We start from the raw sequence: 23,279 nt of genomic DNA on the forward strand, positions 1-23,279 counted from the left end.
AATAATAGCAAACACATCCCACCGAGCATTTACACTGTGCCAGCAGACTCAGTGTCAAGTGCTCTACGTATGTTGACTAAGATCATCCCTGTGAGGATAGTATTATTGGTATCCCCATTTTGCAGATAAGGAAACTGAGGCCGTGTAACCTGTTCAGATTCATAACAGCCAGCAAATGGCAGGGCTTGAATCTTAGCCCAGGCAGTCTGGTTCCTGAATTTGTGCTTTATCTATGATATTGGTGTTGTCTCTTGTCACCAGGGAGAGCCCTCCCTTTTCACTAGAATAGTGTCTCGTCCAATGGGTCTGGACTTTAGTCTCCATTTACAAGAAGTGCCTCGTGAAAACCTCCATTTACAAGAAACGCCTCATGAAAACCTGTTATTTATATATAACAGCTTTATTCAGAACTGCCAAAACTTGGAAAGCGCCAAGATGTCCTTCAGTAGTTGGAGGGATAAATAATCAGTGGTACATACACCCAGACAATAGAATATTCAGGGCTGACAAGAAATGAGCTCTCAAGCCAGAAAAAGACATGGAGGGGAAATGCCTATGGCTAAGTGAGAGAAGCCAACCCGAAAAGGCTACATCGTGTGTGATTCCAACCGTACGACATTCTTGAAAAGACAAAACTATGGAGATGGTGGGAAGATCAGTCGTTGCTAAGGGTCCTGGGGGAAGGAGGATGAACAGGTGGGGCACAGAGGGTCTTTAGGGCCGTGAGCACACTCTGTATGGCGCTCTGATGGCGGATGCATGCTATTACACCCCTGTCCCAACCAACAGCGTGCACAACCCCCCCCCCCCGAGTGAGTCCCAACGGAAACTGTAGACTTCGGTTGATGACCTTGTCAGTGTAGATGCATTGGTGGTAACCCCCGCACCCCCTCTGGAGGGGGATGTTGCTTAACGGGAGAGGCTGAGCACAGACAGGGCAGGGGTTATAATGAGAGTCTCTGTATCTCCAACACACTAAGGCTGTTCTAAAAAAAGAAAAAAAAATGAAGTTTTAATGGAAAAAAAAAAAAAGTGCCTCAAACCTGACAATTGTTCATCTCATGTGCAGTAAAATAACAGAGGGGTGGGGGAGGGAGAAAGAAAGTCCCTGGAGACCCGTGCGATAGAAATCAGTACTGTCTCATAATGACTGTATGTCAGGTCATAGCGCAGTGTTTTGGATTTTCCCGAATTAAAAGAGAAGGCATTTATTTTCTGAAGCGTGGGCCATAATAGATGAAAACACCGAAGGGGGGTGCACGGAGGCTGCTTCTAAAGTTCCCTTGTTCAGAACTCCAGGGGAGCACAGCTGAATAGCCCATTCTATTGAATGCGAGTGGGCGGAGACATCCCTGAGAAGAAAGGGTTTTGTGCTTCTACCAAGAGAAATCGGAAAATGCCTACCAAGCCATTTCACGCACCCCATGCCAACTGCCGAGGACAGCCCCGGACAGGGCGCCGGAACGGCTCCTGTGGTTCCCTCGCTTATGGGAAGGCTGTGCAGGGCAGCCCGGCCTCTCAGAGAGGAAAGGAGGAACTCTCTCATTTCTAGAGACCATCCTGCCCACGTTTTTATAGACAAAGATCAAGGCTCCCTTGACATGATTGAATTGATCCCTGTACAGTCAATCCAGAATATTCAGCCAGTTTGGAGATCAGTTACCTTGGAGCAAAGAGACTGGCCGGGCTCTGATCTGTGTCGGCTGATGTGACAACTGAGGATTTGAGAACTGATCAGGCATGCCCTGCCCTGATGCCTTTTGGTAGACGGAATACAGTAATGTCCCTCCCTGTATCTGTACACTGTATAATGTGACTTTGTGTCTTCCTCATCAAGAGCTGGAATCGTTTCCCCATTCCTTGTATCTGGGCTGACTTGATGCTTTGGCCAGTAGAATGTGGTGGAAGCAGCACTGTGTCCATTCTGAGCCTCAGCCTCAAGAGACTCTGTTGCTTGGGCTCCTGTTCTTGGAACCCGTCCTGACTGCCCGGGCTAGGCTGCTGCATGATGAGAAACATGGGGCCCAGTTACACTTGTCACCCTAGCAACCAGTCATCCAACAGACCTGTGAGTGATGCCAGCCTAGATGGCCAGCATCGTGCATACCCATCATCTGGGCACACAGACATGCACAAACCCAGGCAGGATTAGCCAAGCCAACCCCGACTGACAGAACCACCCCGTTCACCTGTATACTTGAGAGCAACAGGAAATGGTTATTGTTTCAAGCAACTCCGTTTTGAGGTATTCGGTAATACAGCAACAAATGACTGATACACTAACCGAAGGCAGCCAGAGCCTTTTAACAGCCAAGGAGAAGAAAGGGCAGCTTTACAAACTCTAGCCGGTGGGGGGCTACTGTCTGTTCGCAAATAAAACTTTATTGGAACACAGCCGCATCCATTCATTGCAACCTTCACACTGCAATGGCGAAGTTAAGTAATTGCAAGAGAGACCATCTGGTCTGCAAAGTCTAAGGTATTTACTGTTTGTCCCTTTAGGAGAAAGTCTGCTGACCCCTGGTCTAGGGGGCGATAGACACCGACAACCACCACTGTTCATCACCATCATCATCATCGTCATTCTGGCCTATCTAACAAACCTGGTTATAAAGATCTGATTTAGGAGTGAGGAGGTCAGAATTCCTATTGTAAGAATTGGGGCAGATTCTACCCTGCTCTGGGCTTTGGTTTCCTTATTGGGTCTTGAAGGAGGATGAATTAGAAACTCTCCAGTTACTTCCAAGGTAGATTTAAGCCTCAGCGTGTTTCGACCGAATGAACCAAGGGTGGGGCCCAGGAATCTGCATTTTCCAGGCGTCATCCCCACTTTGGACCTCGGAGGATCCACATGCAAGTGAAAGCTTAAGAACCACTGATCTATACCGTTTGCTTTCAGAAGCGTTGTCCACAGGAGAGACAGGCAGAAGGGGAAGTGTTTCCAAGGGACATGATGAGAAATTGCAAAACCTCTTTTTGCAAGGAGGTGTTTTAAGATCATCAAGTTCAAGTTGCCAGTTGGAAAGTCCCTGAACAAATGAGCTGGACTTCTCGATCAAGAGATCGAGAGATTGCTATCAAGAATCCAGTCATAAGGTCAACAGAAGGGGAGGAGCAGGAAAGTGGGGAGTGGACTTATCAGAAGCTGGAATATTAGGGAGCGATATCGAGGACAATGCATTGTTCTACTCTTCAATACATGAGACGTGGCTCTCCAAATATATCACAAGCTCCTCAGAGGCTTGTACTTTCTGTGTACAAGTGCCTGGTGACGAGTGTTTGGGCTGTGAAGTCAGACAGACTTGGCTGAAGACCCCAACACAACACCACGCTGAGCTCTGTGACCTTGGGCAGAGGAGCACACCTCTCTGATTGCTGCTTTCTCATCTGCAAGGAGGGTAATAATACACCTATATAACAGGGCTGCTAGGAGAACCGAATGAGATATGCCTACAGAGAAGTCAGGAATGCCAGTATTACTGTGCACCCCTTAGGGACCTAATAAATATTTGACAGATGAGCAGACAGAGAAGTCTACAATCCATTGCACCATTTTCATTGCCCTAAAGCCATGTGTCTTAACATGGCCGGGAGCGGGGGGAGATACGGGAGGAGAGGGTGGGCATGATTTTGCACCCACCCCCTGAGTGGGGCATTTGTCAACATCCAGAGACATTTTTGGTTGTTACAACTCACGGGTGGGGAGCCACTGGCTTCTAGTAGGTCAAGACCAGAGATGCTTCCAAATACCTTACAGTACACGGGACAGTCCTTCATGACAAAAAATTTATTCCTCCCTACATGTGAGTAGTGTGGAGGTTGAGAAACCCTGCCCTAAAGTCAAAAGCTTCTGTCTTTGCACCTGAAATCTTCCAATTGAACAGGGCTAACGAGCACAAAAGAAAGCACTGGGTTTGGAATTCTTTGGAATAGACCCAAGGGGAACAAGATGCCCAGGTTTTTAGAGAGCCAGAGTGTTCTTTGTAGAGGGTTGATTAGCCCCTGGTACACTGTGCAATGATGAGTTCATGCCTCGGGTCAGGAGACAGCAGGTGCTTCTCTGGGAAATAGAGCTCCTTGAGTTTTGGGGAAAACATGTCCCCCGAGCCCAGGATGACACATTGTTGCACACGCTCAGGGAGGCTGCAGACGGGTTTTATCAGGCTTTGCAAACTATTTGACAGTAGAGCGTCTGGCTTGGGAAGGAACGGAATGACTCAGTCCCAGCTGATTTGCCACTTAGCTCTAAAGCACCGTGTCTGCTTTTCTGTTATTTTTGTACGCCAAATGGCGGTGCCAGCTCCAGGCTCCATGTCCCTTTCAGGAGGACACGGGAACAGCTCAACAGTTTCCCAGTGCCTCGTTAGCCCCTTGAGTCATTTCACCTTGGCTTCCGTTGATAAGCTAGGGAGGCAGACGAACCAGAGAAGGGACTACTTACACGTGAGCCTCGGGCAGCGAGGGCAGGATGATACAGCTGTGCACGGGGATGAAGGGGCGAATGAATCCAGCGCCCGTCTTCTTAACCTTCTCCTCATCGTATGTGCTGGTGTTGGAAGAGAAGCAGAAAGAGAAAAACAGAGTGAGCAAAGAGCAGCAGTTTTTTTTTTTTAATTTTATTTATTTATCTGAGAGAGAGAGCACACGAGGCAGGGGAGGAGCAGAGGGAGAGGGAGAAGCAGGTGTCCGGCTAAGCAGGGAGCCCGATGCTGCGGGTCTCAGTCCCAGAACCCTGGGATCATGACCTGAGCCGAAGGCAGACGCTTCACCGACTGAGCCACCCGGTGCCCCAAGGAGCGGCCGTTTCAAATACCTTCTTCTCTTGCCAGGGTTTTATGCCAGATATGACTGGGCACCTACTATATGCCAGGCAAGAATTCCAGCTCAAGGGATGAGGCTTCTAGGTGCAGCCAGTGAACAGACCATATGAAAACCCTGCTCTCCTGCAGCATATATCCTAGCGGAGGAGCAAAGAGAATTAACAAGATAAGTGGGGAATTACTGTGGTATGTCAACAAAGATTAGGGGTGGGGTATGTTTTCTGAAAAGGCCAGGTAAGTATTTATGACTTTGTCGGACACGCAGTCTATGTCGAAACCACTTAGTAGAATGAAAGCAACCACCGACCTATGGAAACAATATGTAAATGTCAGTGTTTCAGTAAAACTTTATTTATAAAACTAGTCTAGGGGCTGGATGTGGTCAATGGGCTGGAGTTTGCTAACCCTGCTGTACTAAATAGAATGCTCTGGGGAATAAAAAAACAGGAAGAGAATTCAGAAGGGCTGGGTGGGGTGGGAATTGCAATTTTAAATAGGGTGATGAAGGGAGGTGTCACTGAGAAGGTGACATTTGATAAAAATTCTGCAGTGCATAAAGGAGTGAGGCATTCAGATGTCTTGGGGCAGTGCATTGGATAGAGTGAACAGCAGGTGCAAATGTCCTGAGGTGGGGCTGTGTTTCAGAGACAATAGGGAGGTGAGGGGGAGGAGGAGAGAGCGAGAACAGAGCCTTGCAGATCACTGCGAGGACTTGGCCTTTTCTCTAAATGAGAGTAAAGGATTTTGAGCTGAGAGAAGACACGTCTGACTTGCATTCAGAAAGGATCCTTCTCACTGCTGTTTTGAAAATGGTCTATTTTCAAATAGAATGGTGGGGGTGGAGAGCAGGGTCAGAGGCAAGGAGACCTGTTAGGGGCGTTGTAATAATTCCAGCCTGAGAGAGGAAGGTGGCTTCAGCTTGGCCATGGGGTCCTGACCATGGAGACAGTGAAAAGTAGCAATGAAGGTATGAGACATAGGCAAGGAACTGCCTGGAGTTTGTGGCTCCTGTTTCTGGTCCTTTCCTTAAAGAGGCTTCATCCAACTCTACAGATTGCTGACTCATTGGTTGGTCCAATCAGCCAGGAAATGTGGGGATCTCAAACTTTAGAAGCAGATATATATACCATGACCAAATCTAGCCCATGGACACATTTTAAGAAGCCTACTGGGTGTGTAATGGGATCAATTGTATTTTAAAACTGTGAGATTTCACATAAAAATGGAGATGTTTTCGTTCTGAAAACTTGAAAACTCTTGCTCCTCTGGGCCTGTGTTCTGGCTGGCTAGAGTCAGGTGGGGCCCACGATCAAGGCTGCTGCCCGCTTCACATGTGGTGTGGGCTTCTCGGAGGGTTGCTGGAGACTCGGGCGCATCTGGCTTCTCGCTCCTCATCAGCCTTCTAATTCCCTTTGGGCCTTTTACTTTCTGAGCCTCCGTCTAAGTACCTTCATTGATTGAATCACTGATGGGTTCCCTGTTTCATTCATTTCCACCTAGATTTATTGAACGTCTCTGGATGGCTGGAGGCTGTGGACCCAGCAATGAATCCACAGCCTCTCCCCTCCGAAGCTTCGAGTCTAGGGGCAGAAACAGGTATAACGAAACCTGCAGTGGCAAAGAGGCTGAGCGGAAGAGTGGATGGTTTCTTTGATAGCACAAAATAGGGGGTTTGGCTGAGAGCCAGGGAATACTTCTTGGAGGAGGTCGTGGCCATTTAGAACCACTCTCTTTCTTTAGATGGCCCTATGGACCCTTCCCCTGGAATCTTGGTTTTGTGAGTGGTTGAGCTGTGAGAACGTGTCCATCAAAAGCAATTGGCGTGATGCCCATTTTGGGGCCTAGACTCCACGAACTGGCAGCATCTCCTTCTTGTTTTTCCGGATGCTCTCTGTTAGCGCCCAGCCAGGGGCGTGCGGTGAGGAAGCTGGCAGCCTGAAGCTCGTAGGGAGAAGCACCATAGCTGCTGGGTCTCAGCCCCTAGCCGAGCTCACAAGCTGACTGCCAGCTCCGAGGGGCCACCCGTGTGGACACACCGTGTTGGAAATGGACCCTTTGAGCTGCCCTGGCTAGTGGTGCTGGACACAGTCCTTGCCCATTCGTCCAGCTCAAGCTGCAGAGTTGTGAGTGAAATAAAGGTTTGTTGCCTTGAGTTCTTAAATTTTGGAGTGGTTGTTCCCATCAGCAGAAACTGGAACAAACAGTGAGCTAAAATCTGAATGTTGAATGGGAATTAAGTAAGTGCATGGGATGGGGGAAAGCCCTCCAGTGGGGGGACATATCATGAGTGCAGGAGTAGGTGAAGTGTGTGTGGCTGGGACAGGGGGAGAAAGAGAGGACTAGCCCATCCAGACTCTTGTGGCCCTGCTCAGACTTTGGTCTTTATCCTTTTAGAAATGGGAGCCAAAAACCCCATTTCAGCTTTAAGCTGAAAGCAACTTATGTCTTGAGAAGATCACTCTGGTGTTGTGCGGGGAATGAGGCTGAACAGTAGGACAGAGGAGGTGGCGTGGGGACACACATTAGGAATTTACCTTCCTCCCGAGAATTCGAGGACGATCCTGGGGTCAGAGAGTTAACAGAAAAACAGGACCAAAATCTAGGTCCACTGATCTCCATTTCCACGCACTCTTTATTCAGCCCTAGAGCTGAGGAGCCAGAAGCAAATACCTGGGCTTGCTCCTGTGGGGCCACTGTGTCCCCCAGTGGTTTAGACGACATAGACATTAACCCAACTGTTCCAGTCCTTAAGCTCTGGTTTTCTGTCCTCCTTCAACCAGGATAACAAGAAAAATTCCACCCTTGTTTTTTTTCCCACCTTTTCAGCTAAATCTGCAGCTGAAAAACGAGGTCATTGAGCACGGTGGGAAAGCCTGCTAGCAGGCAGAAATCTTTTGGGACATGCTTGATTTTTTTTTTTCCCTTTGCCTACTTTGTCAGACTTAAAACTTCTGTCTGAAAGAACTTATCCTATGGTCTTGGATCCGCTGGGTGGGGATGGAGGGGGGAGAGTGGAGTAATCCCTCTCGCTTTTATAATGCGCAAGATCAAATACCTTGTTAAAAAAGTATTATAAATGAACACTTGTCTTTCTGATACTTCTGTGACTGGAATTATGTTTGTAGCACGCAGCTCTTAGATGAGAGATGCTTTCGGGCCTGCCTGGAAAGGAAGTTTTTTTGCCATAAATCTGAGGATTTTTGGTAATTGAGGCCCAGAGAGATCAAATTCACCTTATTGAATAATAATAGCTAATAGTTACTGAGGGCTTCTTGTCTGGTATGCCAGGCTCTGCGCTAAGCCCTGTTTCATTGGGTCCTTGTAACAAACCTGGGAGTTTGGTACCAGGCATCTGGGTGAAGGAGGCTCAGAGAGGTGCAGTGACTGGCCCAGAGTTGAACAGCTGTATGGGAGAAGTCCTGACTCCAACCCAACTTATCCACTGATGGTCTTGGTATGGAGAATTCCCCATTGCTATTTTTTTTTCTCTCTCTTTTTTTTTAAAGATTTTATTTATTTATTTGACAGAAAGAGATCACAGTAGACAGAGAGGCAGGCAGAGAGAGAGAGAGAGAGAGAGGGAAGCAGGTTCCCTGCTGAGAAGAGAGCCCCATGCGGGTGGCTCAGAGGGTTAAGCCGCTGCCTTCGGCTCAGGTCATGATCCCAACACCCTGAGATCATGACCTGAGCCGAAGGCAGTGGCTTAACCCTCTGAGCCACCCAGGCACCCCGCATTGCTGTTTTTTAACCCTTGCTTCTCCACCTGCATCTGATGGCTGCACGGCAGTCACGGCCTCCCCTTTGATTTCAACAGCCCACTTGTGCTGCTCCTAGAATCCACCAGATAAGACACAAGGAGACCAGTGTCTATGAGAAGAACGATTTCATGCATATTTAAGCTTATTAAACTTTAAATAAACCGTGTCTCACACTCTGAAACACGGATGGGAGAAGAGAGAATCGTGTTCTATGACCGCGGATTAAAACCCCATTCAAACAAGGGAGACGTGGCAACAGAAGACTTGAGAAAGTTGCAGGAGACTCTTTAACAGACGCCTCTCCCCCTTCCCCAGCGCCTGCTCATTTGCCCGTTAATCTGAGTGCAGCTCCTGCAAGAAGGAATCCCGAGTTCTTTCCTTCTCCTTATGTCATGGAAAGCCTGCTAGCTGGCTGCTTGTCAGTAGGAGCCCCCAAAATTAATGATGGGCTGTATGGTGACTAACATAACATAATGGGAAAAAAAAAAAAAAAGAATCCTGGGCTCTAAGCACCGTTGGGCTCAGGGAAAGCAGAGTTTGCACTAAGCTCTTGGAACCCTCATGGGAAAAGGAAGAACTGCCTTCCTCATTGAGTGGCTGGCCTTCTCTCTATCATGTGCCTCTATCCCATGAGCAGGCGTTATTGGTGGCCCATTTAGTGGATGGATGCTTGTGGCTCAGGTCATGACTTGCCTGCTTTCTTTTCACTCTGAAAATCACGTTTCCGAAAGATGACACCATCAATGCCGTCCACTTTCAGCTCTGGCCTTCCTAACCAGAAATGCTGGCTGCAGGAACTTCTGCTGGGCTGATACTGATGGGTCTAACCGCATCTCTTTCTTTCTTTTTAGAATTTATTTATTTATTGGACAGAGATCACAAGTAGGCAGAGAGGCAGGCAGAGAGAGAGAGGGAAGCAGGCTCCCTGCTGAGCAGAGAGCCCGATGCGGGGCTCGATCCCAGGATCCTGAGATCATGACCTGAGCTGAAGGCAGAGGCTTTAACCCTCTGAGCCACCCAGGCTCCCCACCACATCTCTTTCTATTCAGCATTAAAGATGCTGCTCAAAAGTCACGCTAATGGGGTGTCTATCCAGACTCTCTTTTTGCCCCCTAACCTTGAGGGGATAGGCATTAGTGAAATCATAGAAATGGTATCTATGTTCTCTGACCCCCAGCTCCCGGCATAAGGCTCTCCAAACCCTTGTAGTCTCCTAAGTGGTAACAGCACTAGGAATATCCTTTGTTCAATATTTGGTCTTAGACTCTGGTTCTTGGCACTGAACTCCTTAACCCTTTGGAATTTCCTGCGTGGTAGGAATGCCTTGTGATACCATCAACTCAGTGTGGTTCCAGAACATTTTCATCACCCCCAAGGAGGCCCCCTCCCCATTAAGCAGTCACTCCCCACTCCCTTACTCCCTCGGCCCCTGGCAACCACCAATCTGCTTTCTGTCTGAGATGAACCTCAAAAACATTCTGGTAAGTGAAGGGAGCTTACGCAGAAAGGTCATGTGTTATAGGATCTCACTGGTAGGACCCTTGTTTTTAAGCAGCATCTGTTGAGGGGCTCCTGGGTGGCATATCCCATTAAGCATCCGACTCTTGGTTTCAGCTCAGGTCACGATCTCAGGATCCTGGGATTGAGCCCCACATCTGGCTCCATACTCAGAATGGGTCTGCTTGAGGGTCTCTCCCCCTCTACCTCTGCCCCTCCTTCTCATGCTCTCTCTCTCTCTCTCTCTCTCTCTCTGTCTCTCTCAAGTACATATATAAATCTTAAAAAAAAAAAAAAAAGAAGCACATATTGATACTTCTCTAAGTTAACACGGTGAAGAACAGAATTTGGGACATATTGCGGAGGAAAGGGGGTGTCTGCTGTGGATTCCTTTCCTCTTTAGCTGGCAGCCTGGCAGTGTGGGTCCTGGAAGCCCTAGCAGAGTGGCTGTCGACCTTGGCTCCACATGGAAGTCATTGTGGGAACTTTCAAACATTCTCTTTCCAGGAAGCACCCCCAGAGAGTCTGATGTAGTTGGTCTGGGAAGCACCCTGGGCATTGGTATATTGTGTTGTCTAGTTGTATCCATGGGATGAAGTGAGCTTTGGGTCCTCCTACTCTGCCATCTTTCCCTGGGCATTGGTATTTTTAAAAAAAAAACAAAAACTGCCCAGGTGGTTCTAATGTGTAGCCAGGGTTGAGACCATGGCTGTAACAGGACAATGGCTATGGGGGCAGGCCATTTCCACCATCCTTCCCTCTCCACCTGCCTCAATACCTCATTTCCATCCCAGATTCATGCCTTATTGAAGTCCAAGTATCCTAGAAGTCTGTCCATGTGGAATGGCATAGCCTAGGAATTTTGGTGTCACTCAGGGACTCAGGGATGCTTTTTATTTTATTTTATTTTAAGATTTTATTTATTTATCCGATGGATCCCAAGTAGGCAGAGAGGCAGGCAGAGAGAGAGGAGGAAGCAGACTCCCTGCTGAGCAGAGAGCCCCATGCGGGTCTCGATCCCAGGACCCTGAGATCATGACCTGAGGCGAAGGCAGCGGCTTGACCCACTGAGCCACCCAGGCGCCCTCAGGGATCCTTTTTAATTTATGACCTTAGTAACAGGGGAATTATGTGAGCATTTCTAAACTTCATTCCTAATCTCAAAAAGGGGGTGGGTAAAAGTATTACCTATCTAAGGAATATTTTGAAATTTAGATGAAAAGATGTGCATAAAGCACAGATTAGACACTCATTATAATTATTGTTGTGGTTGTTACTGTCATCATTCCCATTGCTGTTGTTACGTGAATGGACATGTCATGATGGACCGGTCCGTTGATGGTCCTCTCCCAACCAGAGGACAGAGCTGTACAGAAAAGGGGGGGCTACTTTAGTCAACAAGCCAACAACCATTTCTTGTGCACCTGCTTTGGGTGGACACTGAGCTAGGATTTGAGGGTGCAGCTGAAGGTCTAGAATAGAGATCCTAATGTGGGTTAAAGTAAACGAGCACACAAACACGTTACAGGAACCCCGAATCTGAGTAGGTTTTGGAAGGGGTTGATCTGGAGTCCAGGAAATATCAGGAGAGGGCGCCATTCACCTTGGGCTTTCCATAAGTAGAACTTTAGTCAGAAGAGGATGTGGGAAAGGCTGTTATTGAAGGCCCAAGGAACAGCATGAGGAGAGGCCTAGGGCGAGGGGCAGGCCCTGTAGAGGGAGGGAAAGAGGCACATTTGGGAACCAACAGGAGTTCTTGGATAGCTCTTGACATCAGACATGAGAACAGACATCTGTAGTCGAAGATACTCCACGGAGTCCCAGGAAGTTAGGCTGAGAGGTAGGTAGGAGCAGACTAAAAGCAATGGTCAGACGCCAGCCTGAGAGGGGGCTTCTGGTCAGAGACAACTGCCATCTCCCAGCCCAGGCAGGCGGCGTTCGCTCGGCACAGCCCTTCCCCAGACTGTGGGCGCTGCAGCTGCCGCATCTACTTACGCCAGAAGAATTTCGCCGTAATGGATGTCTGACATCTTTTTGGCTGGCTGGAATTTGTGTCTTTCTTCCTCTTTGAGTTTCTGAAGTTGCTGTTGCTTCTTTTTCAAGGTGCTCTCTTCTCGCAGCATGCTGAAGTAGCCGCGGCCTATCTTTGCCGACTGGATCAGCATGCTGGAGGGGGTTGGGGGGGCGGGGGGAGGAGAGAGCAACAAAGTTGAGCTGATCGTGAAGACAGTGCTATATATATATTTTTTAAGATTTTATTTATTTATTAGAGAGATGGAGAGAGAGCACAAGGAGGCAGAGCAGCAGGCAGAGGGAGAGGGAGAAGCAGGCTCCCTGCTGCCCGAACTTGATCCCAGGACCCTGGGATCATGACTTGAGTCGAGGGCAGATGCTTAACCGACTGAGCCACCCAGGTACCCCAAAGACAGTGTTACATTGTCCTGGGACTGATCATCTCTGAAGGGTACCCTCATACCTCCAGAGCAGGAACCTCCTTGCCTTTGGAACTCCAGAGCCAGAAGGACCTCTCTGGTCTCAGTTCCTTCTTCAGTCCATTATTCAACAAATATTTATTGAGCAACTATTATGTGACACTCTGTTAGATGCTATGAAATGAGCATAATAATCCACACCCCGCAGGATGAGACACCTTTATGCTTGGAAAGGGGCTCATCCATGATAATCGGTGGCAGATCAGTCCTGTAGGGCCTGGGCTCCTGGCCAAGGCTGCCTTCTCTCAGATTCACCTAAATGCTCACATTTGCTTCACACGCTTCACAAGGGCTGCAAAGTGGAGGCGGTAAGGTGTATAGGTGTTTGCTGTGTCATGTGACATACGTTGAGACTTCGTGACCCCACCACTGTTTCCTCATCAGACGTCCTGATACTGGCTTGATGCCAAGACATTCTGTGCTGACTGGTCTACACCCCTCCCCCATTTTGCCGTTTGTCTCCTTGGGGTTGGAGTTTTGGGTTTTTTTTGTATCTTTTTTATTTTTTTTAAATATGTTTACACATTTTTTTAAAGATTTTATTCATTTATTTGACAGAGAGAGATCACAGGTAGGCAGAGAGGCAGGCAGAGAGAGAGAGGAGGAAGCAGGCTCCCTGCTGAGCAGAGAGCCCGATGCGGGACTCGATCCCAGGACCCTGAGATCATGACCTGAGCCGAAGGCAGCGGCTTAACCCACTGAGCCACCCAGGTGCCCCGAGGGTTGGAGTTTGAAGCACTCTGGTGGAGAAGGACTGAACCCATCTCTCTGTCTGTCCTGACTCTCTGGGAAGTTGTTAGGCACCGTGTTGAACCACCACCATGTTTCCCCAGCCGTGAGTATCAGTTCCGAGATTTACTTTTATTCTCAAAATTCCTCTTGAGCAACCAGTGTGTGCTGGGGACTGTGCTCACCACTGGGGACGCGGTGATGAACAGAATGCTGCTCTAAGAGTAAACCAATGATGGTGAAGAATGACGGAGGTGAGAAGGACTCTGAGCTTTGTAAGAAGAGAGCAACTAATTCAGACTAGGGGGTGGTTGGAGACATCTTCCTGCATGAAGCGAGACCTCCTTTTCTTTGTTCTGAGTAACCTCTTTCTGTCTCCTTGTCTTTCTCTCGTGCTCAGCTTTGGAGGGGAATGTTCTCAGCAAGCTGTCTTGGTTAGATTTTGATGGATTAATTAATCCTTGTTCATTTTCTAGGAAGAGATTAGGTGTTACTGAGGACATTTGCACGTCAGCAGTGGCTTCTCATAATGTCCACTGGGAAAAATATGCTGGGAGGCAGGGGGTGGAGCTTTCCCAGTATTTTTTTAAATTGCATCACACAGTGGTAACTTGTCATTCATTTATTTCTCGGGCAGACATTGCCTGAGAACGGGCTAGTCCAGACACTGTGAGGAGACTGAAGTTACACAAAGCAATAAGATAAGGCATCTGCGGCCAGAGAGTTCACAGTATGATAGAGGAAGTATACTCACGAACATACACTCTGAGCACAATGTAGAAAGAGCTACAGGGACCTAGAGAAATCTAAGAGGGCTTCCTGGGCGAGGTGACATTTGGAATAAGTAGGGATTTACCAGTAGGAAAACACGTGGAAAATGGCATATAAGTGGATGGAATAGCAGTTAGTTATAAATGTGAAGAGGTGAATTTATCGACTAAATGTTGGTGTTCCCTTAAAATTTATGTGTTGAAACCCTACCCCCAATGTGATGGTATCAGAAGGTAAGGTTTTGGGGAAGTAGTTAGGATTAGATGAGGTCATAAGGGTGGAGCCCTCATGAAAGGGGTTAGTACCCTTAAAAGGGTCATTGGAAAGCTTCCTTTCTTTCTCTGCTGCCCATCATGTGAGGATACAACAAGATTCCAGCAGTCCACAACCCGGAAGAGGGTTCTCACCAGAACCTGCCCAGGCTGGCACTTTGATCCAGACTTCCAGTGTCCAGAACGTGGGAAATAAGTTTTTGTTGTTTGCAAGCCACGCAGTCTATGGTACTTCATTAGAGCAGCTGGAACTGACTAGGACGGCTGAATCCGAAGATGGCCCGTTTAGGAAACTACAAGTGTCTTTAAAAGCTGGAGCACAGAAGGAATACGGGAGAGTGGCCAGAACGAAAGCTGGCAACTGGCAGGGAGCAGCTGGTACAGGGCTTTGGGGTCTGGATTGAAGTGAGCCCTGATCTGGGAGTTGCTAGAAATAGAACTTCTAGAAATGTTTCAGGAATCTGCAAATGTTTGAGTTTTCATAAACAGTTTTTCAAGCTAATGACAGTACAAAACCACAAAACATCCTGTTAGATACCAGATTGGTTCATTTTGTATAAGCTTTTCCTGCCATTTCTGTTGTGTTGACCAATTCTGCAAAGCACACTTTTTTCTTAACATGTGTGAGACGAGAGTGTGTCTTATTGTATTGTGTTTGTCATCATCTACACACTCTAACTTTGTTGTGACTCTAGACAGCCTGACTACGCAATAGCCTCCCTTGATGTTTTAGACCACAAAACCACTGGATCATGAGTTGGGGTCTGAAATGTACATTTTTTAAAAACATACTCTTATAAAATCAAGATAGTGACAGTATGAAAATTTGCAGACCGGGGATCAGCAGCTAGGAAGAAAATCTGGCAACAATAGCAAAGCATCCATTTTTTTTTTTAAGATTTTATTTATTTATTTGACAGAGAGAGATCACAAGTAGGCAGAGAGACAGGCAGAGAGAGAGGGTAGCAGGCTCCCTGCCGAGAGGAGAGCCCGGTGTGGGGCTCGATCTCAGGACCATGAGATCATGACCTGAGCCAAAGGCAGAGGCTTAACCCACTGAGCCACCCAGGGGCCCCGCAAAGCATCTTTTTAAGATATGTTGCATACAGCACTGTTGACTTTAATGAAAACATGGGATTCGGAGGAGCTGGATTTTAAATATGAAAAAATTTGTAGAATCTCTTAAGTGGGGCACCTGGGTGGCTCAGTTGGTTAAGCGACTGCCTCCAGCTCGGGTCATGATCCTGGAGTCCCTGAATCGAGTCCCACATTGGGCTCCCTGCTCAAAGGGGACTCTGTTTCTCTCTCTGACCTTCTCCCCTTTCATATGCTCTGTCTTTCTGTCAAATAAATAAAAATCTTAAAAAAAAAAAAGAATCTCTCAAGCAATGTATTTCTCTTATATTTTCCCTTTAATGCAGAGAGTGATATATAAAAAATTGGCTAGGAGAGTGAAGAGGAACTTTTAAAAATTGTGACATAATATTTTTATGAAATAGAAGTTCTAAAGGGATAAGAAAGCATTGTTTTAATTTAATTGGCAGTATTTTTTATCTTGTTTTGTTTTAAGTGATGTGTCTTAGCTTCAATGGCAGCCTATGGTATTTGAGTTTCTTACAAATATGTCACTGACAGGTGACATCAGTCATCTTTTTCTACACTTAGACCCTGTTTCTCGGCTCATGTCACATTTTCTGAATGTCTACACTACGTGTCACGTGTCCAACCCAGCCAGTCAGTTGCAGGCAAGGATCACATATTCTCCCAGTTCATATTCTTGTCACAGCAAAATAATCTCTCGGTTTCCTCTCGGACAAAATTGTGCAAAAATAAATGAATGTGTAACCTGGGGTAACCCAGTGAAACTGTGTGACAGATAACTTTGGCCCTTAATTGTCTAGGTGCTTTTGCCTGGCTTTTATTTTTAGGTTGAGGAATGTGAGCCGTTGATATGATGTGGAATTCGTGTTTGGAACAACAGTGTGCTTCTATTTTGCTTTTAAGCTTCTGAATCCACTAATCAAAAGAGTGTCCTGAGGTTACAGGATAACCTGATAAAAAAGAAAACTGTTACCACTGGCAACCTCTTAATTTCACAAATGACGGTTTTCTTGCTGTAGCACAGACAAAGCAATTGCAGAGCCAACCTGGGGGCTGGGGCTGATGTGACAGCAACCTTTGCTGTGTTACTTCACTGAGGCCCCTTGCTCAAAATTTGGTTCCGAGTTTGAAACAGACATCACAGATGCACCAAAAAGGTGTGAAGCAACTTTGTACTCACATAATGAGACTTTCTGGGCAGAGCAGGGAGGTTCCCAAGCAGGTCTGAAATCAGCCTACGAGAGCAGAGAGAGGTGACTGCCTTAGGGTTTTATCGTGGTCAGGGAGTGGGTTTGGGGTGAGCAGTCCCTTGTCTGTGGCTTGAGCTTCCCTCCAGCACCAAAAGCAGCAGCAGCTGGACCTTCTTGTTAGCTTGCCCAGGGGTGGACAGAAGGGAAAGAGACAGTGGGGGGGATCTTGAAGGCTGTCGGGAGTCATACATCAAAAATGTTGTTAGATTCTTCATTGCAGTAATTCACGCCCAACTTGATCTTTGTCTGTCTGCTTGGATAACTGCATCATTATCAACCATCAGACGGTAATTTATTGAATTCTTACTGTGTGCCAGGCACTCCCTCTAGGTGCTGAGATACAGCAGCGGACAAAACAGCCGCAATATTCCTGTGCTCGGGAAAGTCAGGTGGAGAAGGATAAAAACGAAGAAGTGAGCTCTAGACAGTATGTGAGGTGCTGCAGAAGATCATAAAGTCGGGACATGGTGGGGGGAGTGGCTGCCAGGGGTGGGGGGAGAGTGTGTGCAGGTTGAAATACAAGCTCAGCTGAGTGGATAAAGAAGATGTGGTATATACATATATAGACAATGAGATATTACTCAGCCACAAGAAAAAGAAATCTTGCCATTTGCAATAATGTGGCTGGAACTAGAGGGTATAATGCTAAGCAAAATAAGTCAACCAGAGAAAGGCAATTATCTTATGATTTCACTCATATGTGGAATTTAAGAAACAAAACAAAGGAGCATAGAGGAAGGGAGGGGGAAAAATAAAGTAAGTTGAAATCAGAGAGGGAGACAAACCGTAAGAGACTCTCTAACTCTAGGAAAGAAACTGAGGCTTGTTGGAGGGGAGGTCGGTGGGGGGATGGGGTAACTGGGGGATGGGCATTAAGGAGGGCACGTGGTGTAATGAGCCCTGGGGGTTATATACAACTGATGAATCACTGAACTCTACCTCTGACACTAATAATATGCTATATGTTAATTAATTGAATGTAAATAAAATTAAAATACATAGATGACCAACAAAAGGTCTTGCTGAGAAGGTGGCATGCAGGTTTCTGGGGGAAGAGTGTTTCAAGTAAAGGGAGCAGCATATGCAAAGGCCCTGGGCAATTACAATTTTAGAGTAAGGAAGTTTAATTTTCATGGAATAAAATGTGATATTGCACAATGCACTTTTGCTACTGATATATTGTATTCGCTTTAGATATTGGTGTTCTATTTAAGACTTGTGGTAGAAAGGTCCTGCTCTAAAAATGGAAGGAAGGAAAGAAGGGAAAAAGAGAGAAAGGAAAGAAGGGGAAAAGGAAAGAGGGAAGGAAAGGAGAGGGGAAGAAAGGAAGTGCTGTGCCCTGGACTGGGATATGTAGGAAAATACCAGGGGACTCTGCTGCTTTGGGTACCTGCTCCTTCCCCACAGCCTTGCTCCAGGGAGCTACTCCAGGAGGCAGTAGATTTTACCATTTTAATTAAGAAGTTCATTGCTATTAACTCAATCTAACATCCTCTTGTGCAGGAACCCAGTAACAGAGATGTAGAGGCCCCTCTCTGCTGCTGGAGTTCAATAAGACTAACGTGCTTCCAGTGTGTTCTTGAGATGTAACAAATCATGTAGAGAAGAGGCCTTTGAAGTGAACTAGGCAGTGATAGGGTTTCACATCTGTGGTAGACCTTAGCCCCTCACCAGCCCCCTTGCTCCTGGAGGCATGGATTAACTTATGTATTCTCATAACAGCTCTGTGTTGTATCTAGACGCTGCCGTTATCACTGGGTCTGAACCCGGTAGTAGGTTGAGCTACGGAGTCCTGCTGTCTGTTGCGCTGGGTTATAGACTGTCAGGATGTTTCCACCGGGAAGTCTTACCTGCCTACCCCAGAGGTCCATCAACTTTAGAGACTCTGTGGGTCACGGGGTCCTTGGCTAACTTGAGTGACTTGGCCTTGACTGGCAGGTGTCAGAGCTCTCCTTTACCTATGAAACCTCCCTTGGAGTCGCCCAGTTTCTCTTAGGGAGTGAAAGGTCATCATTAAAACGTGTCTGTCCCAGAACAGACCATGGTCTTCAGGGACAGAGAGAGCGGGGGCAGGTGTGGGGAAGATTCATCATGTCTGATGATTGAGCATGACAAGGGAAGGGTCCCACGGACGGAACAGACCTGGCCAGTTTGGTGGGCTTTGGGCTTGGATTTCAGTGTCTGATTTCAAAGCCACTGTCTTCCCCTGAAGAAGTTGTGTATTATGAATCATGGAAGTTGTGTATTACGGATTGAACTGTGTCCCCCTACAATGCATAGGTTGAAGCCTTAACTCCCAGTATCTCGGAATGTGACCTTACTTAGAAATAAGGTCATTGCTCATGCAACTAGGTAAGATGAGGTCGTGCTGGAGTAGGGTGGGCCCTCATCCAGTAGGACTGGTGTCCTTATCAAAAGGGGAAGTTTGGACCGAGGCACGCACACAGAGAGAAGGTTGTATAAAGATGGAGGCAGAGATGTGGGTGATGTTTCCACCGGCAATGGGGAACACCAGAAATGGCTTGGCAGTCATGAGAAGCTGGGTGGAGGCATGGTACAGAGTCTCCCTTACAGGGCTCCGAAGGAACCAATCCCCCAACACACTGACCTTGGACTTCCAGCCTCCAGAAGTGTGAGACAACCCATTTTTGCTGGCAGCCCTCGCAAACTGTTGCAGTGCAATCGTGGAACCGCTTACTGTTTCTATTGTCTTTGGCTGTGATGAGTCCACCACATCCCGATTAAATTAATTTATAGAAAGGGACACGCTGATGGTCTGTGCCACAGCAAATGACTATGACATGGCATGCCTTAGGCTGCACACCTGTTAGGCATTGGACTCTGTGTTAGGCCCTGACTCTGTGCTAGGTCGTGTTCGAGGCACTGGCGTTACAAAGGTGAACACATCCTCAGAGAATTCACAGCCTTTCCCTCTGCAGTCTTAGTGAGCTGTCCTTTTATTGTAATGAAGAGGTTGGTGAGAGATTTATTTGACTCAGTGATGCCCTTATTCCAAAAAGTATTAGAGGCAGAACATTTTTTAAAAAGTGAAAAAGGCAAGGAAAATAAGAAGGCCAACATCAGGTCAGACAGGTGTCAAAACCTGTACCACGTGATAAGGGGTGCCAGTTTAGCCCTGAGCATCCTGGTGGCTAATGCAAGGAGGGAAACACAATCCCTCGTGTGACTCCTAATGATCATACAGTTTTTAGAGAACTGTTCGGGAGATGCCTCCTTATTCCTGGTGTTGAAACTGGGAAGAGATTTCGCTCAAGGACCTGTACAGGGAGGGTCCTGTGTAAAACCACCTCTGTAACAGAACCCTAAATGCCCAGAGTGGCGAAGGCCTCTGTAACTCACAGAATGGGGTAGGGGAACCGGGCTTGGGGAATCTAGTCAGCAGGTGTTCTATTGGAATTACCATCCCTGTTAAACCAAAGCAGCCAGACTCCCAGCTGGTAGATCTTCTGGAAAGAGCCGGGTGAGAGACAAGCGTGGTTCGGGAGGGGGTCTGGGCCCTCATGTCAGACACTCCAGTCTATTCTGGGAACTTCAGGCTACAGGATGTTCATTCGGTAAGCCGAGAAGTGCTCCCACGGTACCATGGAGGCCCGTTTAAAAATACTTAATATTTTAGCAAATTCCTATCTAATTCCCTTGTATGCTCCCTACATTTTCTCCATCATTATTGCTGATTACCAGGCTATTTGTGTGAAGGGAGCTATTTGCAGGGAAGAGCAGTTTTCGCCTTTAAATCCACTCACCCGGGGCCTCCTGTTCACCGCTTTCCATGCTGTAAAACTCCCCTGGCTAACATCGCAAGAGGAACGATGGGGAGTAAAATAATTAACTGCATCAGGCAAGCGGAGGAAGAAGCCGATTATAAAATGCAAAGTTTCCTCTACCCAGTGCCACTTATTCTTAACCAGTGCATGGGGGTGAGTTTTTATTTCTAAGGGACATATGTTCTCGGTACGGGAGTCTGTGTGTGATCCCATGAATGGAGATTGCGCACTTCAGCAATGGGGGTGTTCTGAGCAGGGCTTAGCTGAGACAGACCAGAGGCTGTCTTTGGCTTTGGAGTCCTGCTGTCCAGTAAGGAAGCCCAGGTTTTTCTTCCACAGCACCTTCAGACTTGAGGAGCCGTAAGTACATGGTGAGGCTTGCTGGGGATGGCCTCTGCATGGGACCTTTACTTTAATCCCTCTCTTCAGCAGGTTTTAAACCTCTCTGAACTACAGGCGCAGTTGGTTAAGCATCTGTCTTTGGCTCAGGTCATGATCCCGGGGTCCTGAGATAGAGCCCCACATCAGGTTCCCTGCTCAGCTTCTCCCTTTCCTGTCCCTCCTCTCACTCCTGCTCTGTCTCTCTCAAATAAAGATATAAAATCTTAAACACACACACATACATACACACACACCCCAAAAAACCTCTCTGAACTACAGCCTCTTCAACTTTGAATGGGAAAAATCTTAGATCTTGCCTTCAAGGGCCTTTGAGAGGATTAAGTGAGTTGGTGGATATAAAGAGCTTAGTACGGTGCCTGGTACATAGGACTCGATGATTGGGAGCTGGAGCTGTTACTGCTAACATTGTTATTGCCAACTTGCTAATTGTTATTGCCAACTTGCTAACATTCCTGAGGGGTTGGTGTGATTTCCAGGTGAGAAAACATGGAAAGTTGTCAGTAAACGATGAGGGTCCATCACAGCTGGAAAGTGGGAAAAGCAGGGCTTGGAAGCCAGGAGGGCTGGTTCCAAAATGTTTCCGTCTCCACCTGTGTGCTGCCAGTTCGCACATTTAACAGGAAGCTTTAAAGCTTGGAGTTTGTTTATCTCCAGGCTGTATGTTGTGTGCAGAGGTCATTTCTAGGCTTATAGAATAGAAACTAGTGGCTTAGCTTTTCCGCTTTTAGACCATGTTTCTTCACCCAATCCAAGATACCACCTGTGGCAGATTAAAGTCATTATTCACATTCCCCCTTTCCCAGCACCCTGACTTTTGGCTTTCATGTGACTTCCTTGGCCTATGGATGTTAGCAGATGTCACTTGAACAGAAGCTTGAATTGGGTCCATGACGATAACAAACCCCACTCTTTTGCTGAACCCGGAAGAATGAGAAAGGCATGAGGAACAGAACTAAACCCACTGAATCTCAGCCAAGATCGGCCAAGCCTCAGTTAACCTATAGACACATGTGCAAAGGAAGAAATATGTACTGCAAGTCACTGAGTTTGGGGAAGTTTGTTACATAGTATTATGGTGAAAATAGCTGACCAACACATTGTCTATTATAAGATGCACTTTTATTTTTTAAAGCTTTAAATTTCTCATTGTTTTGTTTTGTTTTTTAAGATTTTATTTACTTATTTGACAGAGATCACATGAAGGCAGAGAGGCAGAAAGAGAGAGAAGGGGGGGAAGCAGGCTCCCTGCTGAGCAGGGAGCCCAATGGCGAGGCTCAATCCCAGGACCCTGAGATCATGACCCGAGCTGAAGGCAGAGGCTTAACCCATTAAGCCACCCAGGCGCCCCAGCACTTTTATTTTTGAATCACAAAGAAGGAAAGACCCATGCCAGTTAAATTAAGAAAATAATTGTACATTACATCCCCAGTTCAGAGATGTTCAAATGTGGGGGGATAATGTCCCTCTTAGATAAGATAAAATATGGTAATAAGAAAGAAATCGCCTCAGACTTGAGAAAAGATGGTCCAGAATAGAGCTTAGATCACAAAATAATTTACAGGTCATTCTGAGAAGTATCTAGCATACTTAATAAAATATTTGTGCAAATTTCTGATATCTTTTGATGACATTAAGAGCCCTTTCGGGATGTTAGATTGCCCCACACAACTGGCCCATCAGACTTGCAACAAGGCTCTTAACGTTTTTTTTTTTTTTTAAGATTTTATTTATTTATTTGACAGGCAGAGATCACAAGTACGCAGAGAGGCAGGCAGAGAGAGGGAGAAGCAGGCTCCCCACTGAGCAGAGAGCCTGATGTGGGGCTCGATCCCAGGACCCGGGGACCATGACCTGAGCTGAAGGCAGAGGCTTAACCCACTCAGCCACCCAGGCACCCCAAGGCTCTTAACTTTTACAAATCATTCCTCCCTTGGGCAGGGCTGTCTAACTAGCTCCTTGTTATTCAAAGTGTGGTGGTCTTTCTACTAGCATCATCCACATCACTTGGGAGTTTGTGAGAAAGGCAGAATCTTGGGTCCCCTTCAGACCTCCTGAATGAGAAACTGCATTTTAGGAGGACCCCCAGGTGATTCATATAAGCACTGAGGTCTGAGATGCATTAGTCTGGTTGTCCCCTTTCCTCTATTAAGAAAACAAAAACGGGGCACCTGGGTGGCTCAGTGGGTTAAAGCCTCTGCCTTCGGCTCAGGTCATGATCACAGGGTCTTGGGATCGAGCGCCACATCCGGGCTCTCTGCTCAGCCAGGAGCCTGCTTCCCTTCCTCTCTCTCGCCTGCCTCTCTGCCTACTTGTGATCTCTGTCTGTCAAATAAATAAAATCTTAAAAAACAAAACAAAACAAAACAAAAAATCCCCAACAAAACAAAAGAATTCTCCAGGAA

The 23,279-nt window shown here is 47.0% G+C and overlaps 1 protein-coding gene across 1 annotated transcript in view; it reads right to left on the bottom strand.

The window, feature by feature from the left end:
* Positions 1–23,279, bottom strand: part of CCDC60 (coiled-coil domain containing 60) — a 158,218-nt gene that overhangs the window by 40,817 nt on the left and 94,122 nt on the right. Inside the window, exons 3-4 of the mRNA XM_044241102.1 lie at positions 12,071–12,241; positions 4,442–4,546 (exon numbers count right to left, since the gene is read on the bottom strand). Coding sequence (XP_044097037.1) covers positions 4,442–4,546; positions 12,071–12,241 — 276 coding nt within the window. The remainder of the gene's footprint in view (positions 1–4,441; positions 4,547–12,070; positions 12,242–23,279) is intronic.

The sequence above is a fragment of the Neovison vison genome, chromosome 3 (assembly GCF_020171115.1).
Source record: "Neovison vison isolate M4711 chromosome 3, ASM_NN_V1, whole genome shotgun sequence".
NCBI classification, from domain to species: domain Eukaryota; kingdom Metazoa; phylum Chordata; class Mammalia; order Carnivora; family Mustelidae; genus Neogale; species Neogale vison.